Raw genomic sequence first — 12,098 nt, 5'->3', positions numbered from 1 at the left:
GCTACCTCAGCTATCTTTTCAAGGACACTAAACAAGCAGTTGACAAGTGTCTCACTTGCAATCTACAAACAAGAAATTTCCCAACCTCATTCTAGTGTTGAAACCTTGTACTCATGGTCTCCAAGGAGTTTAAACTGCTTAACCCACAACTCAATAAAGCAATTAAAAAGCGTTCAAGAAAATGAAACTGCTTTCCACTCCTATCAAACATCCCACCTCTGCAAGACAAAAGAGCATCAAACAACTCCAACTAGCTCAGCTATCTGCCTAATTCTCACATAGAGTTGGTTTTTCAATCTATTTATAATAAAAATTTTCTATGTATCAAACAAAGGATCAAGAATATTTGTTTGTGCACCCATAGTCAACAGGCCAGTGATTAGAACACACCCTCAATCAATGGGTCACCACTCAGCACACACTCACAATCAATCACATACCAAATGATAATTCAACACACTACACAGTTAAATAGTCTCTGTTTATCACAGACCCATCACTCAAGGGGTCACTAGTCATCATACTCCCGTGTTTAGTGGATTGTCATTTAGCCTGCATACATCCCAGTCCATGGGACACTACTCATTTAACACGTGTAGTCAATGATTCAGGACACCACTCAATGAAGTCATGGCTGGCTTGAACTTTGATTTCAGCTTTACATTCCCATCCAGTTCCCACCGCACTTAATTCCCTTAAAATCCAATAATCCATCATATTCTTGAATACAAATAGTTACTCTGCAGCCACAGAACTCCAGGCTGGACAATTCCAAAAATTCACAACAGTGTTAAATGACAACCCTCATTCTGAGAGTATACTCTAAAATTAGACACTCCCCACAAGAAATATATTCCTAGCAGCCAAATGGTGAACAGGTTCAAAACCTTATGCCCCTGTATAGTCACTCCCCACTCTTTCACACTCAGTGAGAATAGGTTCATCTAGATCAATCACACAGCCAGAAGACATAGGAGTAGAACTGGGTCATTCAACCCATTGAGTCTGCTCTTCCATTCCATTGTGGCTGATTTATTATCCCTCTATCTCCGTCACCTTTGACATCCTTACTAATCATAAACCTATCAACCTCAGTTTAAATATACCTAATGACTTGCCCTCCATAGCTGTCTGAGGCAATGAATTCCACAGTTGCACCACTTTATGGCTAAAGAGATGTCCTTCTATTCTGAAGCTGTGCCCTCTGGTCCTATCCTCTCCAACTATAAGAAACATCCTCTCCACATCCACTCTATCTAGACCTTTCAATATTAGGTAGGTTTCAATGAGATCCTCCCTCATTCTTCTAAACTCTAGCAAATACAGGCCCATAGCCATCAAATGCTCCCCCTTACGTTAACCCTTATATTTCTGGGAACATTCTCGTGAACCTTTTCTGGTCCCTTTCATTATTCTTATATCACAGAAGAGACATTTAACAGGTTTTAGGAGGAAATTTATATTTTGGGATCAATTTCAGTTGCGGGTCCACATGTAAGTCAGTTACTGACCCGCCTGCACACACGATTAAACACTGGTCTATACCTTCACTGGGGATCGCTGATGAATTTCTCAATCTGTACTCATCCCAGTAACTTCGCAAAGCAGCAATTAGTCGGTGCAAGAAACAAACCATATATTCAGGAGGGCAAAGAATTGTTGGATTCTGTAAAGACAGAGAAGTGTTTCTGACTGTTAATACATTTGAGCAACAAATGATAGCTAGCAAAATGAAATCAAGACGACCTCCTGAAGTGAAAACGTTGCTACATTTTCTTCAAAACATTGGATCACAAACAGAGATTCAGCAAGCCGTTCAAGATTGAGACCAAAGTTGGGCAGAGTAGGGCTTGGAGACAGACAGTAACATTCAGAATCAGACTTATTATCACTGGCATGTGTCAGAAATTCGTAAACTTAGCAGCAGCAGTTCAATGCAATACCGAATATAAAGAAGAAGAAAAAATAATAATAATAAATAAGTAAATCAATTACAGTATATGTTGAGTAGATTAAAAATCGTGCAAAAACAGAAATTATATTTTAAAAGTGAGGTAGTGGACAGGTTCAATGTCCACTTTGGAATCGGATGGCAGAGGGGAAGAAGCTGTTCCTGAATCGCTGAGTGTGTGTCTTCAGGCTTCTATACCTCCTACCTGATGGTAACAGTGAGAAAAGAGCATGCCCTGGGTGCTGGGGGTCCTTAATAATGGACACTGCCTTTCTGAGACACCGCTCCTTGAAGATGTCCTGGGCACTTTGTAGTTCCATCCATCATGGGTAAAGCCCTCCTCACCGTTGAGGACTTCAAAATGGAGAGCTGTTGCAGGAAAAAGCAGCATCCATCATCAAGGACTGCCACCATTCAGATCATGCTCTCTTCTCGCTGCTGCCATCAGGAAGGTGATACAGGACCCTCAGGACCCACACCACTGGGTTCAGAAACAGTTATTACCCACAACCATCAGGCTCTTGAACTAGAAGGGATAACTTCACTCAACTTCACCTGGCCCATCATCATATTGCTCCCACAACCTATGGACAAAGAGTAAAAGAGTAAAGAGGAAACAAAGAGTAGGATTAATGGGTCCTTTTCAGAATGGCAGGCAGTGACTATTTACAATATACATTAATGATTTAGATGAAAAGATTAAAAGTAACATTAGCAAATTTGCAGATGACACAAAGCTGGGTGGCAGTGTGAAATGTGAGGAGGATGTTATGAGAATGCAGGGTGACTTGGACAGGTTAGGTGAGTGGGCAGATACGATTTAATGTGGATAAATGTGAGGTTATCCACTTTGGTGGCAAGAACAGGAAGGCAGATTACTATCTGAATGGTGTCGTTAGGAAAAGGGGAAGTACAACAAGATCTGGGTGTCCTTGTTCATCAGTCACTGAAAGTAAGCATGCAGGTACAGCAGGCAGTGAAGAAAGCTAATGGCATGTTGGCCTTCATAACAAGGGGAGTTGAGTATAGGAGCAAAGAGGTCCTTCTGCAGTTGTACAGGGCCATGGTGAGACCACACCTGGAGTATTGTGTACAGTAGGGGTTGCCAACCCGTCAATCGTGATCAACCGGTCGATCTTTGAGACTTTCCCAGTCGATCCCGAGAAAAAAAGAAATACACAAATACTGTTGTAATGTGAGCATTATAAAAAGTAAGTAATACAACTTAGGATAATGGTAATATAGCAATATTTTCACTATTGAAAACTAATTTGTAAAAAGAGATTGTTTCCGGGTTGCGGGGTTTTAGTTCCGTTCTTTCTGCCCAGTGCGCATGTGTGTAGCTTCCCCACCATGCACCGCGTTTTCAGCACAGCCTGTGCTGCATCGAAGTGACCAATTAGGTTAGATAAGAGTACAGACCGTCACAAACATCAATATACGGCACTCACTCGTGATATCCTGCAAGGTAGCTAGCATGGCGGAGGCGCCACGAAAGAAGGCGAGAATGTACAACTTCCATCCAGAATGGGAAGAGGAATTTATATTTACCTTGGTGAAAGACAAGTGTGTATGTATGTTGTGCCACCAAACACAAGCACTGTCCAAAAGAGGGAATCTGGAGCGGCACCACAACACCAACCACCAGAAATTTAAAGACACCTACCCTGCAAAGAGCGCAATTCGTGCCAGGAAAGTTGAGGAGCTGAAATCGGGGTTGAAGGCCCAGCAATCGTTTTTCACAAAACATGCTGCTCAAAATAAGGCTGCTATTGAAGCATCATTTCCTGTAAGTCACCTTTTGGCTAAACACAAGAAGCCTTTTACAGATGGCCATTTATTCAAGGAAGCAATGGTCATTACTGCAGAGACTGTTTTTAATGGCTTTAAAAACAAAAGCGACATCACAACCGCAATACATAATATACCGCTTGGCCCTGCAACAGTAACAAGGAGGGTAGGATCACTGTCAGAGGATGTGGATCGACAAGTGTTAAAGGACTTGTCACTCTGTGAATATTTTTCACTGTAGTTCAATGAATCCCTGGATGTAATGCAAACAGCTCAGCTTGCTGTATTTGTCAGAATGGCCTTCCAGGATTTTACAACAAAGGAGGACTTCCTCACTCTTTTGTAATTAAAGGAGGTGAGGATATTTACAATGAGTTTAAAAAATATATCCGTGAAAATGACATCCCCATTCACAAACTGATGGGGCTCCAGCAATGCACGGTGTGCACATTGGTTCTATAGCACTGTGCCGTAATGACCCTGATTTTCCCAGCTTCCTGGATATTCACTGTGTGATTCATCAGCAGGCCTTGGCTGGGAAGGTCGTGGACTTTTCTAACGTAATGACACTGGTGGTCAAACTGATAAACTTGATTCGAACAAAAGCGCTTCAGCACCGCTTATTCAAGGCGTTATCGGATGAGCTTGATGCCTCTTACGGAGACATAATTCTTCATGCTGATGTTCGGTGGTGGAGTAGCGGCAAAGTGCTGCAACGATTTCTTGACTTGCTGCCTGAGATAAAGACTTTTCTTTCAACAAGAAACGAGGAGCACGAGGAGCTGTCAAATGGTGCGTGGCTACTGGATTTAGCGTTTCTGACAGACATAACGGCTAAATTAAACGCACTTAACAACGAGCTCATGGGAAAAGACTGACACCTAACCCACATGATAAGCGCAGTAAATGCGTTTAAGGCCAAGCTCGGTGTTTGGATTTCAAATTTAAAGAACGGGAGGCTGACACACTTTCCCAACTTGGAGAAAATGTTACCGGCCATCACGGAAAAATATGCTTTTCGCCCTGAGCAGTACTGTGCTCACCTAAACAAATTGGCAATAGAGATCGATCGGCGTTTTGGGGAGTTAAACGTCATGAAAGATATTGCTACATTTATTTCAAACCGATATAGAACTGATAGCAGCCAAACTCCAGCAAGTATTTAGTGTGCCAAGTGATTCTGAAATGGAAATAATTGATTTGCAAAATGACATCAAGTTTAAAACAAGATCAAAGGACAGTGACTTTTGGGATTTTGTCAGCAGGGTGAAGTTTCCTTATCTCACCGCATGTGCACTAAAAATCAGTGCCTACTTCGGGTCAACTTATCTATGTGAAATTGCATTTTCACAGATGAAAATTATTAAATCTAAGTACAGGAGGTCTCTTACTGACAGACACCTCACAGACTGTCTCAGACTGGCTGTCTGTAGTTATGAGCCAAATTTCAGGGAACTAGCAGAAAGTATTCAGCCCCAGTCAACACACTGAGTGCAAAAGTCAATTTTTATTCATTTATTTTTCGTGTTGATATAAAAGTAAATAATGAAACTTAGAATTAAAGGTGTGAAGTATTGTAATATTCTTAAAGAAAGACAGCTATGGCCTGTTTGATATGCTAGTTACAGTGTTTTCTTGTTTAAACTAATTTGCAAGTTTGACAGAAGTATTTTGTATAATTCAAATACATTTAGCCCAAACAAAAGGCCTCAAATTGGAAGTACAATCTGAGCTGTGTTTTCTCTAAACGATTCAGTAGCTAGATCTTGCCTTTCACTAAGGTCGAGGTAGGGATCTTGGGCTTAAAAAGGTTGGTGACCACTAGTGTACAGTTTTGGTCTCCAAATTTGAGGAAGGACATTCTAGCTATGGAGGGAGTGCAGCGCAGGTTCACGAAGTTAATTCCCAGGATGGCGGGACTGTCATATGTTGAAAGATTGGAACAACTGGGGTTGTATACACTGGAATTTGGAAGGATGAGAGGGGATCTGATTGAAACATATAAGGTTATTAAGGGATTGGACACACTAGAGGCAGGAAACATGTTCCCGATGTTGGGGGAGTCCAGAACCAGAGGCCACAGTTTAAGAATGAGGGGTAGACAATTCAGAACGGAGTTGAGGAAAAACTTTTTCACACAGAGGGTTGTGGTTCTGTGGAATGCTCTGCCTCAGAAGGCAGTGGAGGCCAATTCTCTGGATTCTTTCAAGCAAGAGTTAGATAGAGCTCTTAAAGATAGCAGAGTGAAGGGATATGGGGAGAAGACAGGAAAAGGGTACTGATTGTGGATGATCAGCCATGATCACAGTGAATGGTGGTGCTGGCTCAAAGGGCTGAATGGCCTACTCCTGCACTTATTGTCTATTGTCTATTGACTCACTTTCAAGGACTCTGCAACTCACTTTCTCGAAGTTATTTCATATTTATTTATTTACTCATTTTGTATTTGGATAGTTTTTTTGCTTTGGCACATTGATTGCTTGTCCGTCCTGTTGGGGCAACCTTTCATCGATTCTATAGCATTTCTTGGATTGTATTTACTGTGAATAAACTCAATCAGATGGAAGACCAGCTGGGTGGTGAAGGATTAGACAAAAGAGTAAAGGTCCAGCCAAGGTAATGGAAGTGGGAGGTGAAGGAGGATGTTGGCAGAAACCTTGACAGTTGAGTGATTGGGGACCAGAAGAGGTGAAACTTCTTTCCAAAAGTAACTGCTGGTAACTTGGATTCCTTGCATATCAAAGTGCAATACAAAACTAGATAAATAATTTACAACCAACCGGTAGGAACTGTCTGATACCACAATTTCCTTATTTAAGCCACCAGTTATTATAACCCACTGATGTTCACCTTGAAAATGCAGTCATAATCCCTCAGTTTGCACTGAAGAAAGTACCATGAGAATAAAGACCCATACGTAAGGCTCTTTTTCATTGACTACAGCTCTGCCTTTAATACCATCATTCCAAATAAACTGATTCCTAAGCTCCGGAACCTGGGCCTTAGCACTCAGATCTGCAGCTGGATCTTCAACTTCCTCACAGACAGGACCCAGGCTGTAAAAATAGGGGACAAGCTCTCCTCTACAATCACTCTGAGCACCGGTGCCCAACAAGGCTGTATACTCAGCCCCCTGCTGTACTCACTGTACACCCATGATTGTGTAGCCAAGTTTCCACCAAACTCAATACATATTGACAACTTCCATACCAGGCTGTGATGCACCTAGAAGAATGCTTTCTACGGTGCATCTGTAAAAATTAGTGAGGGTTTTAAGCGACAGGCCAAATTTCTTTAGTTCTCTCAGGAAGTAAAGGACCTGGTGGGCCTTCTTGGCAGCAATATCTTGTCATCTTCAGAAGTTTTCAGATGACTCTGCCATAGTTGGATGCATCAGCAAGGGAGATGAGGTTGAGTACAGGGCTACAGTAGGAAACTTTGTCACATGGTGTGAGCAGAATTACCTGCAGCTTAATGTGAAAAAGACTAAGGAGCTGGTGGTAGACCTGAGGAGAGCTAAGGTACCGGTGACCCCTGTTTCCATCCGGGGGTCAGTGTGGAAATGGTGGAGGATTACAAATACCTGGGGATACAAATTGACAATAAACTGGAAGGTCAAAGAACACTGAGGCTGTCTACAAGAAGGGTCAGAGCCGTCTCCATTTCCTGAGGAGACTGAGGTCCTTTAACATCTGCCGGACGATACTGAGGATGTTCTACGAGTCTGTGGTGGCCAGTGCTATCACGTTTGCTGTTGTGTGCTGGGGCAGCAGGCTGAGGGTAGCAGACACCACAGAATCAACAAATTCATTCGTAAGGCCAGTGATGTTGTGGGGATGGAACTGGACTATCTCACAGTGGTGTCTGAAAAGAGGATGCTGTCCAAGTTGCATGCCATGTTGGACAATGTCTCCCATCCACTGCATAATGTACTGGGTGGGCACAGAAGTACATTCAGGCAGAGACTCATTCCACCGAGATGCAACACAGAGCATCATAGGAAGTCATTCCTGCCTGTGGCCATCAAACTTTACAACTCCTCCCTTGGAGGGTCAGACACCCTGAGCCAATAGGCTGGTCCTGGACTTATTTCATAATTTACTGGCATAATTTTTATTACTATTATTTATGGTACAACTGTAACAGAAACCAATTTCCCCTGGGATCAACAAAGTATGACTATGACTATAAGTTTGCTGATGACACAACAATTGTAGGCCGTATCTCGGGTAATGATGAGTTTGAGTACAGACAGGAAATTAAGAACCTGCTGGCATGGTGCGAAGACAATAACCTATCCCTCAACGTCAGCAAGACGAAGGAATTGGTTGTTGACTTCGAAGGAGTAGCAGACTACATGGCCCAATTTACATCTGTCGTGCGCAAGTGGAACAGGTCAAAAGCTTTAAGTTCCTCGGGGTCAATATCACAAATGACCTGACTTGGTCCAACCAAGCAGAGTCCACTGCCAAGAAGGCCTTTGCTTCCTGAGAAAACTAAAGAAATTTGGCCTGTCCCTTAAAACCCTCACTAATTTTTACAGATGCACTGTAGAAAGCATTCTTCTAGGGTGCATCACAACCTGGTATGGAAGTTGTCCTGTCCAAGACCGGAAGAAGCTGCAGAAGATCTGGCCCTTGTGGCTAAAGGGATCGGGGGTATGGGGGGAAGGCTGGTACAGGGTTCTGAGTTGGATGATCAGCCATAATCATACTGAATGGCGGTGCAGGATCGAAGGGCCGAATGGCCTACTCCTGCACCTATTTTCTATGTTTCTATGTTTCTAAGATCGTGAACATGGCGAAGCACATCACACAAACCAATTTTCTGTCCTTGGACTCACTTTACACCGCACGCTGTTGGAGCAGTGCTGCCAAGATAATCAAGGACACAACCCACCCAGCCAACACACTTTTCGTCCCTCTTCCCTCCGGGAGAAGGATCAGGAGCTTGAAGACTCGTACAGCCAGATTTGGGAACAGCTTCTTTCCAACTGTGATAAGACTGCTAAACGGATCCTGACCCAGATCTGGGCCGTACCCTCCAAATACCCGGACCTGCATCTCGGTTTTTTTGCACTACCTTACTTTCCATTTTTCTATTTTCTATTTATGATTTATAATTTCAATTTTTAATATTTACTATCGATTTGTAATCCAGGGAGCAGGAAGCACAGAATCAGATATCCCTATGATGATTGTACATTCTAGTATCAATTGTTTAGCGACAATACACAAAGTATAAAGTATAAAGCTTCTCTGTTATTACCTCCTTTAAGATGCATACTTTTCCCTGTCTATACTAATCTCAATAATCTTCTTCTTTCATTCCACATTTGCAACTAATAGCCCCTTGAAGGTCACTCCCTACTCTTCCATACTCCAGTGAGAATAGGCTCATCCATTCTACCTAAGTCTTTAAATATTCAACAGGCTTCAATGAGATCCTGCCCCCCCCCCCATGCTTCTAAACTGAAAAGAGACACCCAACAACCTAATCTTCCTTTCCTCCACTCTTCATAATTCTGAGTTTCTAAGTGCGGTTCTCCATGGAAATGACCGCTACATTACTTCTGCGTCTGGTTTCCTTCTATCCAGGTATCTTCATTCCCAACATTCTCCTCTTCCTTGAACCTCAACCATTACCACACACTCACCAGCCTACCAATGGTCTTATAAATTCAGATTCTGCCTTCACCCTAAAACTCCAGTTTTCAGTCATCAACTCATTAACTTCCATCTTCCAACTCCCCCAAATCTCCTCTGAATGCAAATACAGAGAGTTCCTGGTTCATGTGAGAGTTCTTAACTGAGAACAGTCCTTACCGATTTATCTATATTGGAAACCTGTTTTTTTATGACTACCATATCATATAATTGCCGTAACTCTTTCTTTTCATTATAAACACTATGCATGAGAAAACTAATGGAGTGTATACTATATCCAGTCAGTAATGAACACTATGAAACTTTTTAATATTTCTTGTTATTAGTAGCTTGAAAATGCTTTAAAAAATGTTTGGGAGAATTTATGAAGTTGGATTTCCCTATCTCAGGTCATTCAAAACCTGGGGAGATTCTGTAAATTGCAAACTTTCATCCTCTCCAACCCCATAACTTTAAGAATATTGCATCATACTACCACTACACTCCCCTGCCGCGCCCCCGCCCCCCCAACCACCACCAGCAGGAGCTTTATTCAATCAAGTGTCCTGCAATATTTTGACCTATCCATTCACTTCCCAGCCAGGTCTCAAACTCTGACCTCTTATTCACGCTACCCTCTTTCAGTATATTCTCTCACTTCATCCTACTCAGTCTGTCCCCTACTCTGGGAATTGAATGTCTGAGTGTCGATGTAGGAAAGCTAATGCCAACACCACACCAGAGCTCTCAGTCTAGAAGCTCTGGTGATGCTGCAGAACAGGTAGGTAAGAAATCCAATATTTAGCAGCTTCTTCACACTGCCAACAACAGTACCCAGATGATTCATGCCCAATTTCTGGAGCCGGAACTCAATCCATTTTCCATGCACAATTAAACCGATTTATAACAAGTATCTACTCATTCCCAGCAATACCTAAGGTAGTAGAGTCATAGAGAGATAAACCGGAGAAACCAGCTCTTCAGCCCATTATGTGCATTCCAACAATCCCTATCTCCATTGATCCTACTATAACCCTATTTTTCATTCTCCCAACATACTCAGCAACTTCTTAACAGTGTGGGCAGCAACATCTCTCGTCCCATTACACTGAACACTGGCACTCCCCAAGACTGTGTGCTCTGCCCACTGCTGTCTACACCGCTGACGCATGACTGTGTTACAGGATCCAGGTCAAACTGTGTCATCGAGTTTGTGGATGACGCAACAGTGGTTGGCCTTATCAAGTATTATGATGAGACAGAATATAGAGAAGAAGTGGAGCGTCTGGTGGACTGGTGTGAGAACAACAACCTAAGCCTGAACGTGGAGAAGACAAAGAAGATCTGGAAGTTGCAGACCAACCATCCTCCTCTGTGAATACTTGGCTCCTCCGTAGAGAGAGTTAAGTGTGCCAAGTTCCTGGGAGTTCACTTTACAGATATCTCACCTGATCCCTTAATATCACCTCCTTGAGCAAGAAGGCACAGCAGCAGCACCTCCACTTTCCAAGAAGACTGAGGCAAACAAGGTTTCCCCCACACCCCCCACCCAATCTTAACTGCATTTTACAGGAACACCATTGAGAGCATCCTGACAAGTTCCATCTCTATCTGGTCGAGCATCGGATGAGAAGTGCCTACGAAGGATTGTGAGAACAACTGAGAGGATCATAGGGTCACTCTACCATTCATCAGGGACATGTATCAGGAACACTGTGTATGCAGGGCCATTATTATCATTAAGGATCCCAGCCATCCAAACAGCATCCTCTTTGACTTTCTACCATCAGACAGGAGAGTACGAATCATAAAAAACAAGAATGGTCCGGATGATAAATAGTTTCTTCCTCCAGGCCACTGGGCCTCTGAGCTCCCTGCCACATCATATTCAAAGTGTCACTGGTTAATCTGTTCCATGCCTTACAATATTTAATATTAATGCACTTTAGTTTGTTAATTATGTGTGATTCATCTGTAGATTTTGTCTTTACCTTCGTAAGTTATCGTGTGTTATGTGTACTACTATGCTATACAACCTGGTTCAAAGAAACGTTGCCTCATTTCTATATACACTATATGGTTATATACGTCATATACATGCATATAGTTAAATGACAATAAACTTGACTTGACTTGAACACCCCCATGATTCTACCACACACTAGAACTTTACAGAGCCCAACTAACCTACCAAGCACACACTTTTGAGATTGAGAGCAAAATCAAAGCATCTGGAGGAAACTAAATCAGTCACGAGGAGAATGTACAGGTTCCATGTAGGCAGCATCCCAGGACAGGATTGAACCCGAGTCTCTGGTGCCGCGAGGCAGGGACTCTACCAGCTATGCCATTGTGCTGCTGAAACTTGGAATTTATTTAATACTTTCAGGACAAAAAACTGGTCGCAAGACACAAGACATTTGGATATATACATACATATAAGTTTAGTGGAAAATGGGCGAATGTGACTTGCTTAGGTGGACAGCTTGATCAGCTTGAATGAGTTAAGCCAAAGAGCCTGCTTCTGTGCTGTATTACGTTAGAACTCTCTGACTTTGCTGTAGATGTATTAAAGGTGATCAACACTGAGAAACATTAAGACAGGATAGCAGAACCTTGGTTTCAGAGGTAGATGAAAGATCATAAAAATTGTTTGAAAGGGCAAGAAAGAGAAGCAGAAGAATTTAAAGAGAAAGTGTCAATGCTTTGGG

General features: G+C 42.5%; 1 protein-coding gene across 3 annotated transcripts in view; it reads right to left on the bottom strand.

Moving 5' to 3' along the window:
* The window catches only part of LOC134356709 (E3 ubiquitin-protein ligase RNF123), a 435,173-nt gene that overhangs the window by 288,592 nt on the left and 134,483 nt on the right, over window positions 1–12,098 (bottom strand). For all 3 annotated transcript variants that reach the window (XM_063067762.1, XM_063067763.1, XM_063067761.1), the window contains one exon: window positions 1,546–1,666. In XM_063067762.1, the coding sequence (XP_062923832.1) occupies window positions 1,546–1,666 (121 nt within the window). The remainder of the gene's footprint in view (window positions 1–1,545; window positions 1,667–12,098) is intronic.

Source organism: Mobula hypostoma, chromosome 15 (genome assembly GCF_963921235.1).
Source record: "Mobula hypostoma chromosome 15, sMobHyp1.1, whole genome shotgun sequence".
NCBI classification, from domain to species: domain Eukaryota; kingdom Metazoa; phylum Chordata; class Chondrichthyes; order Myliobatiformes; family Myliobatidae; genus Mobula; species Mobula hypostoma.
This window is presented reverse-complemented; position numbering and strand designations above follow the sequence as displayed.